At 37.6% G+C, this 20640-nt stretch overlaps 1 protein-coding gene and 1 long non-coding RNA gene across 19 annotated transcripts in view; one reads left to right on the top strand and one right to left on the bottom strand.

Moving 5' to 3' along the window:
- The window catches only part of LOC127638732 (uncharacterized), an 81408-nt gene extending 76330 nt beyond the window's left edge, over window positions 1-5078 (top strand). The window contains exons 2-3 of the long non-coding RNA XR_007969896.1: window positions 2265-2347; window positions 4970-5078. This is a non-coding gene — a long non-coding RNA (uncharacterized LOC127638732). The remainder of the gene's footprint in view (window positions 1-2264; window positions 2348-4969) is intronic.
- Window positions 1-20640, bottom strand: part of LOC127638729 (pleckstrin homology domain-containing family A member 5-like) — a 178852-nt gene that overhangs the window by 8074 nt on the left and 150138 nt on the right. For 6 of the 18 annotated variants that reach the window (XM_052120402.1, XM_052120406.1, XM_052120404.1 and 3 more), the window contains 13 exons: window positions 15937-16387; window positions 15305-15403; window positions 13180-13299; window positions 11685-11738; window positions 5732-5797; window positions 5191-5271; window positions 4942-5091; window positions 4745-4846; window positions 3275-3383; window positions 2808-2851; window positions 2452-2622; window positions 228-351; window positions 20-135 (listed from right to left, as the gene is read on the bottom strand). In XM_052120402.1, the coding sequence (XP_051976362.1) occupies window positions 20-135; window positions 228-351; window positions 2452-2622; window positions 2808-2851; window positions 3275-3383; window positions 4745-4846; window positions 4942-5091; window positions 5191-5271; window positions 5732-5797; window positions 11685-11738; window positions 13180-13299; window positions 15305-15403; window positions 15937-16387 (1687 nt within the window). The remainder of the gene's footprint in view (window positions 1-19; window positions 136-227; window positions 352-2451; window positions 2623-2807; window positions 2852-3274; window positions 3384-4744; window positions 4847-4941; window positions 5092-5190; window positions 5272-5731; window positions 5798-11684; window positions 11739-13179; window positions 13300-15304; window positions 15404-15936; window positions 16388-20640) is intronic. The other 12 variants (XM_052120410.1, XM_052120419.1, XM_052120411.1 and 9 more) reach the window with 9 other exon arrangements.

Here is a 20640-nt window from a genome sequence, read left to right as displayed (position 1 = left end):
GTAGCTTTGATGAACATACTGTTCTGGGATCAGGCTTCTTGCTCTTCCTCAAGGTTACATAAGAGGCGATCGTGGACGATTCAGGCATGGGTGATTTAGTCCTCGGGTTGACCACTCCTACAGGGTAAACTATACCTGACAGAAACATTCAAAGAGAAAGAGAGATCAGATAACAGCAGGATCAGGTTCATGACTGTGGCTTTAAGTGTTGCTGTTTGTCATGGCACCTTTGGTAAAGCTGGGGGGCTCTTTGTCTGCAGTTTGTTCAGATTTGTCCTCGCTGTTACTCTCATCGACCTCTGCTACCGTGGTAAGCTCTGGCTCACTCTTATATAGACGGTAATCTGGTCCCTAGAGAGCAGAGATTTAAACTGTTTAGGCTACAAGCAGATACAGATTACTCAAACAAACTGAAATTATACTGCCAATATTATATGAAGGCTCATGATCATGGATTAAATGCAAGAATGGAAATGAGAACTCAAGGAATATTCTGGGTTATTTTCAAAAGCACTTAAAGTAATACACTCATAATGTAAATCTAGTTCACAAGTAGGCCAGTAGATTTAAAAGCAGATATTTGAAGCACTTTAAAAGCAAATGTAAATTCAATTTACATTTATGAAATTGTATTTGCAAAATATTTTACTTGTTTATGCAGCAAAATCTAGACTAAAACAGGACGTTAAGTGAGAGAAAAAATATAGGAATGGATTTGATTTTATTAATCTGGAATTGATTCGATTGTGAAAAGTGGCCTCTGTATGACTGAAAAATTTGGCTTGGTAACATCAGAATAAGAAAGTTATTTTTTCACATATTTATCAAGAGTCAGAGCAATTTATTACATTGAGGAAAGATTCCAGATTACAATTTTAAAACATGCACTGATGAATCGTGCACAATAAGACAACCTGGCCTTATGAATAGTCATAATAAAATAATACGATATGGAGAAAAAGGAGCAGTCTCCTTTCCAAATGGTTACTGGTAGAACCACGTAAAATAACGGTTAATAATGTTGTTTTTTAAAATCATAGTACTTGGTGATAAGGGGTGGGTGATATACCAACTATGTTGCCAGATCTCGCAAGAGTAACAAGAAAAGTAAGACACTTGCCTCACCAAAATAAGGGAAAAAGGTAATTATTTTATATTTTTTTCCCTGTGTGGTGGATTTATCACCATAGAAATCATAACAAGCAGCAAATTAACAGTTAAGTATAATTTTAATAACAAATCTGCTTCTCAGTCAAAAATGGCAGCATCAAATCTGTATTAATGCATCACATCTAACGATAATTCAGTTTAGACTTGGATACAACTGAGAAATTAGAAAACTGTACTTTTTACCTATACAAATGTTCCCCTTGTATCTAGATTAACTGTGCATGTATATGTAGAAATTATTCATAGTTGTACAAAAAGGTCTTCATTCAAAGAATAAAACATCCAAAACGAGAAATGTGTGATGCATAAATTTCATTTTACGGGCAGCATGAAGTGGTGTGATAAACTTCTTGGCCTTTATTTTCATGAAAAAATAAATGGAACAAAATGATCTGGTTATTAACCGGTTACCGACAATTAAAAATAAAACTTTCACTACAGAACCATTGAAAATCACTTTGTTCCCATATTTGGTTACATTCTGAAATTTGTTCGTTTTGCAGTATAAAACAGTTTTCGTTCTATTAACTGTTTTTAGTCAACAAATAATATTATTACCATTTTTCCTAAGTTCAACCCCAAACCTAACCATAATTTTAACAGGAAAATCACTGTAGTGTACCACGGAAGAAAGAAAACATCAGGGATTGGAACAAGACCAGGGAATCATATTACAGGTCATTTGCTTTGCATACATAAATATGGAATGAGTAACAAAATGTGTTCAAAGACATTTCCATTATTAAAATTAAGTTTTGGATAGGAAGCCAGCTAAAATGTTATGCCTATATTGTATAGATTTAAAATTCTGTTCATTGGTTAATTGGGCTCTATAGGAATAAAATTCAAAGGAATATGGTATTTTAGGATTTTGCCATCTCATTATGATTTGTAATATGACTAGGTTGCAAAAAGACCAGAAACGTGTATTACAGGAAGTAAAAATTGTCAATATTGATTTCACATTGACTTGTGGAAAATATCCCAAAATATTCATAAAAAAAAAAAAAGGCAAGGTACAAGCCTACGCAATGCTTTTTTCTATCTGCTGTCTATACAAATGTTTTTTTTTATTTCTATTGAATGTTTATCAGGAAGTCATCAAGGACATGGAGGACAAGAAACAGCATGACGGAAATGAGAATGAAATGAAAATCAAGAGGGCAAAATGCATCAGGTATCCACACAAACTAATAACTTTCAAACGAATAAACCAATGAGGATGAGTTCAATGAAAATGGCTGAAGGGGATGGATGGGGCGGGTCACAGCTGCGTCTTACGCTGTGGGCACCGTTGCGCTGGGCAGCCTTGCGATCTTCGGGCCGGTGTGGGGTGGTACGAGGCGCATGAGGCTGACCAGAGCCGGGGGAGGGCAGGGGGGGCAGCGGAGGGCGCTCGCCCCCCTCGTAAGAGTATGGGAGAGGAGGGCGAGGAGGCACTGAATCTGACTCCTAGAGATCGCACAGAATGGCAAAGTGAAGGCAACTGTTGCCGGGGCAACAATCAACCCAAAGCAGCATAAAACATGAACCTCGAATACAGTTAAATGCTTGCCTTGAAGATCTGTGTGCTGAATGTTCTGGTTATAAAACAAGTACAGTACGTTTAATGATCTACGTCAGAAATGTTCACTTACTTCACTTTTATGTAGATTTGATAGGGGGTTTGCACCAGGAAAACCTACAAATAACAGGACAGACAGATTTAGACTGATAGTACTGGAGCACAAAGATGTCCGTTAAAATGAATAAATAAATAAAAAGTAAAAAGAAAATAGGACTGCATCAACTTTCCACTTCAAATCTGTGAAAAGGAAATGACAACCGATGAGCACGTCTTTGTAAGTGACGTCAATTTAGGATTATTTATTCAAACAGTCCATTAATCAAAGAAATAACAGGCAGGTTAATCATTTATCCACAGAAGATGTTAGTTCTGGCTCTATAATATATTTTCACTACATTGATAATTAAAACAACTTCTAACATGAACACAGGCATTCTTGCAAGGTCAGAAGTTATTGATATAGAGCTCTTGGCAATGATGGACATTTGTTTATTATAATTAAAGTTTAATATATTTTAGAAGTTTGTGTGTTCTCACTGGGTTCTGCGGTTCTCTTGGGTTTGTTCTTGCTCAGTGCCTCCATCACATCCTGAATTCTCCACAGTTCCTTCTGGATCTGAACATGCTTTTGACTGGGAGGCTCTGTCTGCAGACACACATAAACACTTTCATAAACACCTCCATTCTACATATGTGGAATAATCTTGACTGTATATTTGGAGAATAGCACACTACCACACTAATACTTACGGACATAAAGATTTAAGTAAAAAATGTATTTTAATTACAGGTTGCTTCTCACTATTGTATGATTTCAGAAGACTTGTAATATAACGCACATGTTGCATGGACTACTTTTATGACTCTTGTGGGTCTTTTTAAGCTTTAAAGTGAGTCTTTGTCACCTGACATTTTGTTGTACTGCATAGAACAAAAGTCATACAGGTTTGGAAAGACATGATGATATTTGATCTGACTTCCAAATCTTTTTCGTATAATTTATTTATTTATTTTCTCCCCAATTCCCAATGCGCTCTAAGTCCTCATGGTGGCGTAGTCACTCGCCTCAAACTGGGAGGTGGAGGACGAATCTCAGTTGCCTCCGCGTCACAGACTGTCAATCCACGCATCTTATCACGTGGCTTGTTGAGGGCGTTACCGCGGAGACCTAGCATGTGCGGAGACCTAGCATGTGTGGAGACCTCATGCAATTCTCCACGGCATTCAAGCACAACTCACCACATTATAGCGACCACAAGGAGGTGACTCTACCCACCAAATAATGCATACGATTTCAATTTTTTTTTCACCAAGCCTCATCGTATGCTTTCATTACAATCCTGAGTCTCATGGAATAATTTATTAGACTTCTGAATTATACTTTTGCATTCTTTTGAAGAGGTGGTCACCATAAACTGCCGTTGTATGACATCACTAAGCAAATTCTTTCACAATTTCTCCCTTTGTGTTAAGAAAAAAAAGTGAGTCATATGGGTTTATAACAACACAGGGGTGAGTAAAATATTACTGAATTAAAATTTTGGAGTGAACTATCCCTTTAAGGCACAATTTTTATACAAAAATGATTTAGAAATAAAGCAGTTACAGTGGGGCACTTACAATGCAAGTGAATGGAGCCAGTTCCTAAACTCTAAAATACACATTGTTTCAAAAGTTTAGCTACAAGATGTAAATGTTACACATGAATATAGTGGGACAAAATCCATTATTAACCTTATTTGTGAAAAGTTATATTCAATAATGCAAAATAGCTTGTTTGCCACTCAAATTATCCATGAAATGTAGTGAGGTCATGTGTAAACGTAGCATACTACAGCTTGAAACGCTTATTGTTGTAAACTTTATACTCTCATACTGTTTAAACAAGTGTATACAATATACAGTACATGCACTGCATGTAGCACATGTGTCTGAACATAGCCTTAAATATATATATATATATATATATATATATATATATATATATATATATATATATGATGAAACCTGTGGGCTCCCGAGGGCTTCTAGCTGTCCCAGCAGGTTAGTCTTGGCCAGTGTGACGTCAGTTTCCAGCCGCTCATACTCTCTGCAGCTGCGCTCCAGTTCCTATGAGCAACACAGCATTATGAGCAAGTTGTTATGAGTGTATTACATCAATCTAAACCTCAAACACAGGCTGTGTGTGTGTGTGGGACACGTACAGTGTTGACACGTGACACCTCTCTACAGGTGCTGAGGAGGCCGCTCTGAAGCACATCTCTCTGCTGTATGATGCTCTGAACCGCCGAGGGATTCTCAGAGCTCATCTCTATCTCCTGACTCGCCGACAGCAATGCCGTCTCCAGCGTGTGCTATGACCAAACACATGCAGAAATACATCAGTGACTGAGGTGGTCCAACTCTAAATAAAACACACACACTGCATGTTCAGTTTAGAGGGGTTTTAGTACCTTTTCTCTGTGGAGCTGCTGTAATTTCTCTTCTTGAGTTCTCACCACTTTGTCTTGTTCACAAAGTCGACTTAACTTGGCCTGAAATGGTAGCAAAACTTTCTCCCTTTAGCGATGATGACTATATTAACAACCTCCTGACTCCCGGTTGAGTCTGATTAAACATTTAAAAGCTCTTTTAATTGCTAGTGTCACCTTTGGCTTGTTTACTGGGGGCTTTAAGTCATAGAAACAATATGCATTGTGAAAATCTCTATACAAATAAAACTTGTCTTGACTTGACAATATAGCACGGTCTCAAATTCCTTCAATCAAACATCCCGACTCAAAGTTAAAGTCAATAATTATGACCAAATTATGGGTAACTGAAAACTCTTGAAAATGCTTTAAATGATCTCAAAGCAGCATTTATACTCAGTTTGATTGATGCATAATATAATTTTTGTATTAACAAAAGTATCTGCTCATTATTTGTGTGTGGATAGCAGCACATATTTGAGTAATGAACTATATAAACTGTTTATAGTTTAAAGATACTTACATCAATATCTAGTTCCTCTGGTCTGTACATGTATGTGTTGTCTCTGTACTCCTCTGGACTCAACTGCTGAAATTAGAGGAAATTAGATGTATAGATATGATATACTCTTCATATCACAGGTCATATAGGGGTGATTCTAAAGAACCCTGTTAAGGAAATGTCCTGGTCATTATTTAACCCCAAAATCAATCCTAAAAAACATATCCAAAAGACAATAATGCCTACATTTAAGACCATTAATAATGTTTACACTATTTGCATGACCTTTAAGTTCAATTTGTTTTTAATAAATATTTTATTTTTATTAATAATAATACATAAAACTTATGTGATTGATTACTGCTTGATTACTTACAGATATGAATGATTATTGTAGGCCAACATTCTAACAACGTTCATCAATTGACTATGCTTATCAGAACTACATTTAAATACAGGCGTCATTTATGGGCGTCACTTTTTGCTTTGGCCAATTTTGTCCCCACCACTTCCTGAAATAGCTTTCGTCAGGTTAGTGTCTAATGCATGTTTCAAACTACGTTTGACCAATCATGTTTGACCGTGTCCTAAAACCACAGAGAGATGCTACAAAAGCATTCGTCTGAAGCATGCTCAAAGACCTATTTTAAAAAAAGCCCTTGTAGTATGTCTATCTCAGACAGACAGACAAATTTATTTGCAAAATGAATTGTTGTGGACTGTAGGCCGATGACAGGCTTGCTCAATGATATGGAAATAAATAATATACAGTATCTGCATATGCTGTAATTTATTAATTTGTTTAATTAATTATAGCCCTACTTATTATTTTGTTTCTTTCAATTGGAGTAAAATAGGACCAGAACATTTTGTTGACTGCTTTCTTGAGAACAACCCATAGAGCTACAGTTATATCAGGTCTAGATTACGCTTTGACTTAAACCATGTTCTGTGTATAAAACAATAAAACAAGCAAACATGGATCAAGCCATTTGAAATGTTTGTATAGAGAAGAAATAATTTTATAAATACATATATACATATATTGTCATTAGGGGTGGGTAAAAATTTTGACTTTCCATTGCATCGTGATCTTCATTTGAACCATCTCGATATCGATTCTTAAATCCCAAGATTGATCTTTTACTCTCTGCAACCCCCCACTACGATGACAGGAAATCGCTCGCATTTGCAACCAAATTTTGCACTATATATTTGGCAACTGGCAAAATGTTCATATTTCACTCACCAGTAATTGTGTATTATAGTGGTAGAGTGTTCAGCAGCGAGATTCTTTCACAGCGTGTAATGTGTAATGTGTGTCCAAAGACGAGATTCACACAACAAATAATGTTTTTATTTAATACCCTTTCTGTTCTTAACAGTCAGTTGTTGATAAAAAAATTAATAAAAACAATAATGTTATTTATTGATTGAATACATGGATTTATTTATTGTTATAAAGCCAATATGTGATCAAAATGATGAAAAACGAATAAAATATAATTAGTAAATTATTTTTGTAACGTACCTAGTTAGAAAGTCCTATGTTTAACGAACAGCATTAGCTGGAAAATTATTTCTCTCATATGTAAGCAAAAGGGACTTTATAAATGAAAAATACCCATATAAATCGATACTGATTCAAATCAGAATCGAATGCTTGTGAATCGGAATCAAATAAAAAAAACAATCGGTATCAATACCCAGCCCTTACTGCCATCAAATATAAGTGGTATTTCTGCCAAATGAAGGTAAAAGATTTTCACAGTGCATCAACAGATTAAATGACCTTAAAATGACTACATAGGAAATCTGCAGATTTCCTGCTTGTTTTGTAAACTAAACAATGTAGTATAGATACTGTAAGTTTTGCAGTTTGTAAATTATACTGTAAAAGTGAACCATGGAGCAACAGAGGGAGCTTTATATACAGTTACACTGTATACAAATTCATTCGGACTGACACCAAACAATCAAAAATAAACATGCACACTTCATTCAAACCAATTTTAGGAAGCAAATGGTAAAGTTTGATGGGAATCATGGGTGTTTTTTCTATCAAACACACACACACAAACACACACGTATCTATACATACACTAATCCTGATGAGTTTATGGAGCTGAAAATCATCCCATAATGAAAGAAAAACTTCAACACCATCTGCTGTAGACAAAGTAGGAAGAATCACACAACCTTTATGAGTCGTACATGCCCACAACATCTGCTACAGGACACCAGAGGGACATACACACCAGAGATAAAGCGTTTGGCGTAAATATACAGTAAAAGGAAATCTGCAAGGAATTCAAAACACATCCTTTTGTTACATCTGGATGAATAAAGGCCTGTTTTGTTGTATTTAGTTTAAAACACTAATCATGTTTCGGACAAACAGACATAAGAACAAACTTAAAAGTCAACACGAAACGGCATTTGCTATCCATTTTACTTATGTAGTGTGAGATGGATTGTGTTTTAAGAAAGTAAGGTCCATTTTTATTTGATGTTGAATGTCAAGGTGAAGTGTGTCATTTCTGTAGAACTAGCGGCACCAAACTGAATCGCATGAATAATGACTGTTGTCTCTGCAAATCAAACTTGGATAGAAGAAGAAAGTATTTTAACATCAAAAACATGCCACACTTCGCCTTAAAACTTATCAGTGGCTGACAAGACAAAAATGACCTCAGTTCCAGACACTGCTCTCTAACAGGTTCTGTAACTCTGCAGTAGCTGGGGAGATGTTCCCTACAGGGTTTCTGAGAGAAGTCAGACGGTGCTCGCCGGTCAGTCATGGACCATGTTAATTATCGCCCCCCCTCGGTCCAGTCTGTCAGTGGCTGACTTGGCGTAACTAATTAGAATGCTAGGAAAAAGCCAAGACTATGTTGGAGAGTCCTCAAACACTCAACGACAGGCCAGCAGGGAGACTGGAACTAGAGAGAATGAGCAAAAGAGCAAGACAGAGCCAAGGACTCAAACTTCTGTCACCTCGCTTGAGTAAAAAGGAAGAGGGATTCTTAGCTTGGGTCTCTCTGGCCACTCGAGACACTCTGAATGGACTTTAAGTTTTCACACCACAGTTAAAAGGAAGCTATACAAGTAAAAAAAAGTTGGACTGACTAATCTTAAAAATATCTAAGCTGAAGTTGACTCACAAGGACAAATGAGAAATCAACAACAAATTAAAGGCCGTTTCAAATTAGTCACATCAACATTCCCGAATGCGTTTTAGCATCCGTCTGCGCAGTTTATCTTTTATTTGTCTAAAAATGGGCTAGACAGACGTCTTTGACCATTGCACCATGTTTCACTATTTTTCCAGAATCTCAGAAATGTTGCAGGATTGCAGCTTTTTTTAAACATTGTGTCAAGTTTAAAAGAGCTTCAACTTTTAAAACACGACTTGAGACTTGCATTTTGTTCTATTCGTTGTGTTAACTTTCCTTGTAAATATGTGCTTGTCAGATATTTGATATTGTTTTTTACCAGTCTCGCATTTTTTAGCATATCATCCAGTTGTGTTTTTACGCATGTCAAGTTGAAAAGAACACCTTTAAAAACAATGTGTTTTGAGAAAACTGTTATGTTCTATTTGTTACTATTTTATTGTTACATGTGCTAGATGGATGTCTTTGACCAATGTGCTGTGTCTTGTTATATTTATAGCATCTAACAAAGGAGTGCCATATTTTTTAGATGCCATGTCAAGTTCAAAAGAACTTCAACCATTAAAACGCATCTCAAGACGCATTCTATTCTATTTGTTGTGTTCTAAATGCGCTACACAGACGTCTTTGACCACTGCGCTGTGTTTCTTTAGCATCTTGCACAGGAGTGTCACAGTTATTAACTTTTTGACAGTGTTAAGTTTAATAGAAAATCCTTTTGCCTTGAAGCCCCTGTTTTGTTCTATTCATTGTGCTTTCTGGCTTTTTTCCCCACAAAAATGTGCTAGACAGATGTCTTTGTCTGCTGTGCTATGTCTTGCCTCTCGCGTCAGTGTCTCGCACAGGAATTACAATTTTTTTAGACTCTATATCAAGTTTAAAAGAACATCAACTTTTAAAAGCGCATCTCAGGACACATGCATTCTGTATAATCGTTGACCTGTCTAGCTTTTTTTATCTCTCTTGTAAACTTGTGCTAGATGGACATATTTTACCACTGTATCACACTATACTTTCAGCATCACAGGCAGGAGTGCTGCATTTTAACTCTCGTTAACGTGCTAGACGGACATCTTTAATTGCTACGTCGTGGTTAGCTATTTTTCAGAGTCTTATACCGGAGCTAAGGTTAAAAGAATTTCCATTTGTTCAAACATATCTCAAGACACCTGTAGTTTGTTCTACTTGAATCTAAAAACACGTCTAGCTTTTTTAGTAAAGAAAGTGTTCAGTCTGAATGTCCCCTTAAAAGTGCATTCAAGTCCTGATGTGAGTAATGCAAAAGGGCCTTCACACACAGTACACCCAAAAACATAAACATCATGTTTTGAAAGGCTTTGCAAAACACACTTGTCTCCACACACTCTGAAATCTGTGCTAACACATGAATGCTGGCATGATGGATGAAGCCATTGCTAATGAATGCCACATTAGCACCAGTGGTTGGTTGGGTAGCTATGATTCGCACAGCTGTGCGGTGTACGAAACGTTCAAGCCATGCTAATACCAGTTCAACTTTCAACAAGAAAACAACAACGAAAACCAATGGGATGTGCAGGAACGAAACCGACACAGGATGGGGCAGTGAGGGGGTGGAGCTTCCGGGTGGAGGAACAAAGAGGCGGGCCCATGAGACGAGAGGGGAGGAGCATAACCGTGTGTTCCAAGACCTTACTTGCTGGTAAAGTTGCGGCCTTGGCGCCGAGTTCTCGATCATAGTGTGAATCATGAAGATTATTGGCTCATTCTCCTTCATCTAGGTATGGCGAGGAGGAGGAGTAACAGCCGTTATCACAACACAGCAACATATATGCTGCATTTTTACAGTTGCAGACCATTACAAACATAACATGACTGATTTCCTCAACTTTTGTGAAAGTTTCTGTTCCAGAATAAGTAGCGTGAATAGTCTAGTATTACAATAGAAAAATACAATAAATTCTGTGAGAGAATATTTGCTGGAAAATTGCTTTAAAACATTACACAGTTTAACTTTTTCCAAGAAGAAAAGAGCACAATCCTGTCCTGAACGCAAAACCAAATCAGTACATTCAAATGTCAACCAAGATATGGTCTGTTTGACATATACAATTTAAAATATTACTGTAGTCTGGGAACACAATCAGAATAACAGTGAATCTCTGATTAGTATAGACCTCAACAGGAAGGATCCAAAACAAGCTAAATGGAGAATAGATTAGGTAAACTACAAAATGTGAAGGATGGTCCAACAACCAGTCGACTTGTGTCTTAATTTGATCAAAGAATACAACTCTTAGAACTAGATCAAATCTTATAACAAGAGACGCTATAGTCATATCATAAGAAATCAAAGTTTCCTTGATATTATGAGATAAAAAGAGCTTGTTGAGCTGTAACTTTCAGAAATCTAAATTTCCAAAGAGTCCTAAAAATACCAATTTTCTTAACTAAGCTGCAGAAACTACCAAATTATACTTTGCAGACTTTGTTTTAAAATATAATCAGTCCAAAGAACTGCTATTTTTAAGTATTCAACAGACTCCGATCTGAAACATTTGCAGAACTTTAAAGGGTTCAATACAAGTTAGTCAATTGATAAACCAACATTATGCCACAAATGCAGTCAAATTTAAACTGAGCCTGAAATGTTCCTTTAACAGATGCACTCGGAGTTGAGCCACGAATCAAACCCTGAAAGATAAAACTTTTACTGTATCATGGGTCAGAAGAATCAGAGAAAGGCTAAGTTTCTGATCATGATTTCAATAGGCAAAGAAATTAGAAAACAGGAAGTGAGAAACAGAAAAGGCCCTCACCTGGCTGTCCAAGTACATGAGATTCCTCTGAAGGTGATGAGAAAGGATTTCACTCTAGAGAAGCGAAGAGAGAGAAGATGAAAAAGCAGTGAGAGAACGAGAGACATGGGAAATATGGGCTTCAGAGCAGGGGAGATGCAACAGTAGCAGAGCAAAACACAGCTAAAGAAGCCATTCAATGCAGTCAAAATCAACATACACAAAATCTTTCAGCAAAGCTCCTGTGAAACCCAAATTCATCATGCACTATTATAGGGCTGGGTATAAGGAATTGGTCATGATAGTAAAGATAAAGAGTGTGCCACATGACTCGTGTCAGGGGTCAACACACCGCACCACAGCAGCGGCAAGCGCCACTTTGATCTTCACATTTACTGCGCTGCAATATCTTGATTGGAATTTAGCACTGGCACTGCCACGTAATGATTCATAATCTGAATTTTCCGATTAGCATTGGTTTTGATAGACTTTGAAAGTTCAGCGGCAATGGGGTCAAACAGAAATTGTTTAAACTTTGAGTCTTTTTACAACACTTGACAGAAATGCAATGCGTAACTCAACATTTTCGGCAATGCTGACGCAAGTCATGTGGAAGCCCCATAAGAACTGACTAGCTGACTGGTGAGAACTACTAATTTACCTAGATTTTGTATTAGAAATTTTATATTTTTATATTTCTATGTTCAGCAATGGTGCTTTAATGAACGCAGTTTGCATGCATCTGTTCATTAATTTCCAAATATTTTTGGCCCTTACAGGTAATCGTATAAAACTAATACAGTGCAACACAGTAGAGGAAATGTGCACAGAGCTGATATTCCAGGATCCACCACTGAATGGAGAAATTTGCATAGCAGGAGGCCCGTCACAAATTTCATAAAAAACATTAAATATAAAAAAATCCCACATGCTGAAAAAAATGATGCATTAAGATTGATCATATGACTCGAAATTGGATCATTCAAATGAACGTTATTAGCTGATATTTTTACCCAGCCCTATATTTTACAGGCTAAAAGCAGCAAGACAAATAGTGAATCAGAAATAAAAGTTCTGGCATATAATCTAGTCATCCACAAAAAACAAACAAACACCTAAAAAATCTAGCTATCAATGAAGATAATGAGCTGTATATGATAGCTCATAGCTGTATATGTACCAATAAATGAGCTGACACTACAAAACATCTGCTAATCATGTTCCGCAAGCTGCGTCACTTCATGCTGTAGACGCACAAAACATGATCCAAACCTAGAGGGTTGAAGGGAATTTCAATTGTTAGTAGACAGAAGGGTATATCTATAATCTACATGTACATTCAATCTTACACTGAAAATTAAACACAACTGCATGCGACAGCAATGAACACCACCAAACTAGCAAAATAAAAAGGGCAGGGTTGAGGAGTGGGCGGGGCTTGGTGGGGTGACTGCAAACTAAGAAGCCCTTTCGTAGGGGATGCACAGGCTAGCATACGCAATCCGCTCAAGCTGACCTTTGGGTTGGCGGCATCAAGGTTTAGCTGCATTAGCTGCGCGAGCGTGTGCTCGCGGAGGCTGTTTAGCTCCGCCTGTTGCCGCCGTAGTTTGATGAGCAGCAGGGTCAGTTCCTCTGGCTGCAGCAGGGGACAGGAGCAGCTGTTAGTGTGGATTGTTGACGGGCAGCTAAAGTGGGTTACAGGAGGGTTGACTGTTGTGATGATATAGAGGAAGTTTCTTTTGGTGTAGGTTTGGATTCCATTTGAATATGGCCTACTTGGTGTTACTCCCTGCTGAGTAATACCAGCTAAAACCAGCCTGAGCTAGTCTTAGCTGGACAGCCTGAGAGATCAACTTTAAACCAGCTTTATTTTAAGAATAGTAAGACTGCCAGAGTTTGAAAACTGATAAGTTAAGGCCAAAGTATACTTGGTGCGGAATGCTTTGCGCACAGTATGCGTGATGTAAATTTCATCGTAATCCAGTCCGCACACTGGCCAGCTTTCTTGACTCGTGGATGCGGTCATCGTCTGTGCATGCGCCGGCCATTGACTCTACTAAAAGAGTATCACAAAGAAGTAATGGGCATGCATCAAAAGCGTTCATATTCGCTCGCAATCAAAAGAGTATACTAGCAAAGGGAATGCGGTCGACCAAGTATTTCTGGGCCTTTATTCTGATAGCATCCCTGCTGGACAAAACCATGTTGTATCAGTCTAGGGTGTTCTAGCAAACAACTAGCTTGAGCTAGAGCATGGCTACCCAGTTCCACAAGGTTCCAGCCAGCAAACCAATGTGGTTCACCAGCACTTACCAGGTTGACCTCGGCCCACCAGCTGTTTCACTACAAAAAAATCATGTCTAATATTCCAACAAAAATATCGAAATATTCTTAAAACAAGAATAAATTACTTAAAAAGTAGAATAATATTATATATTGTTTTCAGAGAAATCTAACCAAATTTGGTGGGCTTTATGCTTATAATAAGAAAAAGATATACCCAGTTTGAAAATAGATATTTTTTGCAGTGTAGTTCAGTTCATCAACTATCTAAACCTGCTTGGACTAGCAATTGATCATAAATGCCCACATTTCCACTAAATAGAAACCATGTAAAACTAGGAACAGAAGCTGGTTTTGGCTGGTTTTCCAACATGGATATCTAGATAAAGCCTGCCTTGACGAACGCCTCCGGGTTTATGTAATATCTGAAACTAGTTAAGCTAACCTAGTAAGCCATGCTCAAACAATGGGACCCCTGGTTTTCGAATCTCTTGGAGGTCTTGTTTGTTATTTCATCTTGGTTTATAATAATCCAAATAAAGAAACAATACAATGACAAATAAACTGCATATTTGCAAGAGCGCAGAAGAGGCTCATTGCTAAAACACAAGGTTTCATTTACCAAATTGAAATCCATTTCCATGCAGTCACAAAAAACAGTTTTAGAAGAGGTACCTTGTAATTTCTTGTAATGCACATGGAAGAGTTTAATATTTATTCAAGTGACTGGAGGCATTTTCATTAAAATGCTCTATCCATGTTAAGAGCTGAAGTACTTAAAATAAAAAAATACAAAAATCAAGAGTGCAATAGAACAAGAGCTTAAGGTTTATATAATAATTATTTTTTTAACAGCTTTTCACATTAAAACTTGAGCTGCGTACTGCTCTCACGACACACAAACACTGATTTTTTTTGTAAGTAGCTGCATGACGCATTTCATTCAAGAGAGGATCATAAGACAAAGCTTGTTCTTAAATGATAAGATATCTTATCAGAAAAGATAAGTCTATACAAGAATAAAATCATTGGTTGAAACTAATTTGTATGACAGTATTAGAGCGTATTGGAACATATTTGAACATCTGCTAACTTTTAAAGTCAACCCGCTTACTTCCGTAATGGCACAAATATATGTGTGAAATTTCTCAATGTAAATTTCTGAGGATTTTTATTGAGAAAAAAAAGAAATGGACCATTTTATTTCACATGGAATTGATTTGATGGTGAAAAGTGGCTATTTAATACCTCAGTGGCATGAAACTTAAAGTGTTTAGACTTTGAAAGGTAAGATCTGGATGTTATACATTTTTGAACACAAGAGGAAGTGTTGGGTGGAGATGAGAGTGAAAGCGTACCGTTTTTCCTTGTAGAGACTGTGTAGTGATGTTCTGTGATGGAGGTGCAGTGATATTCTGTGATGGAGGCACAGTTCTGCGTTCAGGAGGGTACGAATACTGATAGACAGACACAGGAACGCAAGTGAGTACCACAGAACAATAATGACCACTAGAACTAAGAATTTTGCTTAAGTTAAAAACGTTATAGCACATAGCACAGTAATATTTTGTAACAGTCATTTATAATTAATGGATTTTAAACAATAAAGCAAAATTTTTTAGTCTGAAAGTTTATGGTCATTGGTTGATAACTCTAACCTCTTTTTCACAAGTTATAAATTACTTTCCATACAAATGTAGGTATCGTGAAAAACTTTGTTATTGATACAAAATATCAAGAATATCGCAATTTAAATTTGAGTATATAGTGTCCACCCCTAATATAAGCCATTGAAAATCCATTTCGGTCAACCACAAATACTAAAATTCGACACAGTATCTATACTACAGAAAATTATATTCACTATACAAATTACTGTGACTTTTCCAGGCCTGGAAATTGCAATTTTAAAATACTCCTCAATTCTCAGGTTTTCCATAACTATATGAACCTTATACATTATGTGACATATACGTCAATCTTGCCCTACCTTCGGGAGGTGTGGTCGGTGCCGACGTTCTATAGTCACATCCCCACGAAACACTGGTGACGAAACCTCCGAGCGGGAGTCTGGATTAAGGGGTTGATTAGGAGAGAAGGTGTGGTAGCCAGCCAAAGATCCATGAGATGGGGAGGAGGGGAAGGACTCTGCGATCTGACCCATGGTTTTGGGGCTGGGCAGCGTCCCATACCCAAACCGGCTGTGCGCTTGTCTCTGCTGCCATTCGTATAGTTGCCACATAGTGTCGTCACGTATGGAGCGCCTCTTCTCTGCTGTTGTAGGCTGTAGCGCCCGGTCGTACACTGATCCTGCAACACTGCAGATGCTGTCTGGCCGCAGCATGTTGCGCGGGAGCGTGCGGTAACCCTCAGGATAGCGCGGCACGACCTGTGCCCGGTGGCTGGGCATGTTTCTGGGCAATGTTTGATAGGAAGTGATGCTAAAACACACATAGTAACTGGCATCACAAAATTGCATCAAATCTTTGAAAGATAATATATTAGAGCCAAGAAATGTATATTTTAAAAAAATTTAAAGAATGAAAAAGAAAATATGGTAACACTTTAAAATAAGGTTACATTTGTTAACAATATTATGGTAAATGGTCTGCAATTATATAGTGCTATTTTAACCTTAGCGGTTTCCAAAGCACTGTGACTCATTCACCCATTCACACACAAATGACGGCAGAGCTGCCATGCAAGGACCTAGGCCTGCCATTGGGAGCAACTTGGGGTTCATTGTCTTGCCCAAGGACACTTCAGCATGTGGGCCAGGAATCGAACAGCCAACCTTGTGATTAGTAGCCAAACCGCTCTACCACCTGAGCCACAGTCGTCCCGGGCAAATTAGATCAAGTTAACTAATAATGAACACTACTTTTACAGCATTTATTAACTTTTTAACGTATTAATTTCATGCCTTATGCATCAAATTATAGCAATTTTGCCTTAATGTTTACTTAACTATTTTTCAAGAATTAAGAATTTCAATTTCATAAAACTTTCCATTCATTTAAACTGTGTAAAGTTTAACAAAATTAAATTAAAACTGAATATATATATATATATATTTTTTTTTTAAGATTCAAATAAACTTGACGGAAATTGTTATGAAATTAAAATAAGTAAATCTTCACTTTTTTTTTTACTTGTATTGTTACTGTCTTGTAACTTTTTTTTTTTTTGTAGCTGGTAGCAAGTAAACTACATATTGAAAAAGAGAACTGTATTTTCCATTTTGTTTTCAGAGTTATATCTGTTAAATAAGCATAATGCTTGTGGACAGACAGAAATTCAGATTTTTCTGATTCCCAATTTTTTCGGTGTGTTCTGTGCTCTGCTATTATTGTGGCACTGCAGATTTTACCCACTCCAAAATGGCATATAAAAACCAAAAAACAACGATTGATCGCTTTCCATGTTAGTCTAATGGTCTATTCCTCTATAAGTGGGCAGCTCTTTGCAGAATAAACTGCAAATTGGACCAGACTTTATGTTAAGTGAGGGTTCAAAGCACTCCAACTTCCTCATGCATCTCTATCACAAATCTAGAAAGCCATAAATGAACCTCTTCTAGTTATCCATTCTCATAAGAGGGTTTTGTAATACAATTATGCTAATAAGGCCCGACTTTGACTTTGTGATGTTTTCCTTCTGTGCTGCAGACGATAATTAAACACAGACTCATTAGTATATGATAAAAGAGTCGTGTGCTCATTCTCAACACTGCTGTTGCCTACACAAAAGCCTTCACCTCTCCCTCCATAATAGAGAACGGCTGATCATTAACTGCCTCTAATCGTTAATCGCTTGTCGTCTGCAGGGCATCTCAGAGACAATTACAGACGGCATGCATCAAAGAGACTAAATGTAGGAAAACGCGGTCAATCACGAAAAATAATGCATTTTAATTATTTCATTGCAAGACACACTCGAGAAGGCAGAGGCCTCTGAGGTGGGACAGACAAAAGTACAAACATTCATGTTTTCAATTATCTTCTTTTCATGTTATGTTAATCAGAAGTTGCATAATAGTTTATCTAACATATCTAATTGTTCTCACAACAAACAAAAAAAACAAGAAAAAAAAATAAAATATTAGGTTTGTGCCTAAAAGCAATTTGCTTTCATAACTTAATGGGGTGTCAAAGTGTACCCTACTTATGTAAAAAGCATGTTGTAATTGGTCCATTAGAAATGAAGGCCCTTTGCCCAAGGACACTATTTTATTTCAGGGCACAGAAAGCTGTGGTTTTAGTGGTATTGTGTTGGGTGATGGATTGCTAGGGAAGACAATCTAGGCCAGAGTGAGTCAGTACAGATTTTGGAGATCGTACCGTGGCAGAGTAATGAGTTCAGTAATTTTTCAGGAGCTGGTGAGCTCACCTCGCACCCTTGGCATATTTACAGTCATCATTACAAGATTTGGCACACAAAACCTTGTAGAAACAGAGTAGAAATCAATAAAGAGCTTCAAGAGTCATGTCTCTATTTGCTGAAAACAAGAGACTCCAAACAGTGCTGGCCAGATGCAGAAGACTAGCCCAATGACCTTTCACGATAACAAATGTATAACTGATTTGAGGTTTTCGGATGGGAGGTCAAGTCATCTTCAAACTTGTAATTTGTCACACTCATGCAAATGTGGAAGTGAATCTATTCATGGGATTGATGTTCATGTTACTTGAGAGAATCTGCATTTTATATACAGTCTACCTGTGTTCTTATCACTCACGAAAACTATAATATAATCAAAACTTTTTTTCATTAACTGAAGTTAAAACTAACAATAGAAAAACCCCAAACACATTTTCACTATTTAAAATAAAACGGATAACACTTTCAAATAGGGTTATCTCAGTTAACATTAGTAAAGGCATCATGAACTAACAATGAACGATATATAATTACAGCATTTATTAATTTTGATTAATGTTAATTTAGGAAATATTATTGTTAATGTTAGTTCATATAAAAACCCTGCAGTCTACAGCATAATAACAAAAAAGTTGGTTTGATGACTGAAGAAAAATATTATAATGATAAAAAGAGCACAGATCTCAGCATGAGCTTACACAATCTGCTGATCATTTATAACGTTTGCAATAGGTCAGGACGTGCATATGCAAGAACGACTGACAAAAACGGAGCAAAGCAGCGGGGATTTTCCACTGCCAAAGCAAGAAAAGTGAGACGTGCACATATATTGAACATTTTTGAAAGAGAACGCAGGAAGCACGGAGACATGCTCCACTGATGCCGTTTGTTAATTAGCATGAATCAGCATGAAAGCGCTGATGTTTTCACTCCTGTTTCTCTTCTGCACTGACAGCAACTCTGATCCACTCCAAGACAAATTCGCACGAAGTTTTGAGCACAAAACTGCATGATTTATTCATGTGAGGAGAGCAGGATGAGACAAGCAAAGCAAACACATCCTCGTACTCTCCAACTACACGGCTAAACGGGCGATGGCACCTGACAGTGATACGAGGCTACTACATAATGAACTTGCTTCTCTCTGCCTGGTCTGGACCAGCAGAGGTATCGAAACTGGGCAGAGGTAAAAATATCTGTAAGGTTGTAATAAAAGACTCAAGGAGGTACATCGCCTGCAGACGTTTGAGAGAAAGAGAGAGACACTGGAGGTTGTTCTAGAGAGAATGTGTCAGGGGACTAAAAGAGTGGGAGAGATCAAGCTGTATTCTGCCTGAGCTTTGGCACTGACGACAGACAGAGAGAGAGAGAGAGAGAGAGAGAGAGAGGTATAGGGCAAATGTATGAATCTTGTGTGCAGTCTAGTTTGTAGTTTGCAAAGTGTGCATTGAGCAGTTTGTAATGCATGTACTTTTCAAAGTGCATCCTGCGTAGATTTCAATGTGTGTATGTGTAGTTTGTAAAGTGTATACAGCATTGTTTCAAATTGTGTATTGTGTAGTAGTGTGTACAAAAGTTTATACTAGGGCTGCAACGGTACATGAATCCGCAACAAACCGAAAGGATACAGGGCCGTCGGTTGATTAAATGTCTTGGCATGCGTGAAACCAACAAATAACGCATAAAACTAAAATGAAAAAGATTGCGGAGCAACACGGGACTGCACTGAACCAAAACTTAGCAGAACAGAGCGCCACATGGTACACTAGAAACTGTGGATCAGATAAAAACATGTGATGTTTATTCAGACAGTTCTTTCATCAATGTGCGTGCTCCACGGCGGCTTTCACTTTGTCACGTTGTTTATATCCGTGTATTATAGTGCTTAGATGCAATATAAAATATGGAAAAGCTTTTCTGTGTCCCCCATGACGTCATATTTTTTTGTAGCCTACCAAAATATTGGACAGCTTGTTATAGCCTGTAACACTGAATGTCTAATACCAAATCACCAAATACAAATACTCATACACCAATAGCGGAAAAGCTGCCAAGCAAGGTGCTAGCCTGCCATTGGGAGCAACTTGGGGTTCAGCGTCTTGCCCAAGGACACTTCGGCATGTGGAGTCGTGTGGGCCGGGAATCGAACCGCCAACCCTGCAATAAGCGGCCGACCTGCTCCATCAACTGAGCCACAGCCGGGTGTTATATTTCGGGTTTATAAATCCATAAGGATCTGTTTCTCAATGGCGAGGATGACAGTGATGACAGTGATGACAGCAGTCTCTCCTGATCTCGCCTCTCGCACTCTTCG

Source organism: Xyrauchen texanus, chromosome 47 (assembly GCF_025860055.1).
Source record: "Xyrauchen texanus isolate HMW12.3.18 chromosome 47, RBS_HiC_50CHRs, whole genome shotgun sequence".
NCBI classification, from domain to species: Eukaryota; Metazoa; Chordata; class Actinopteri; order Cypriniformes; family Catostomidae; genus Xyrauchen; species Xyrauchen texanus.
This window is presented reverse-complemented; position numbering and strand designations above follow the sequence as displayed.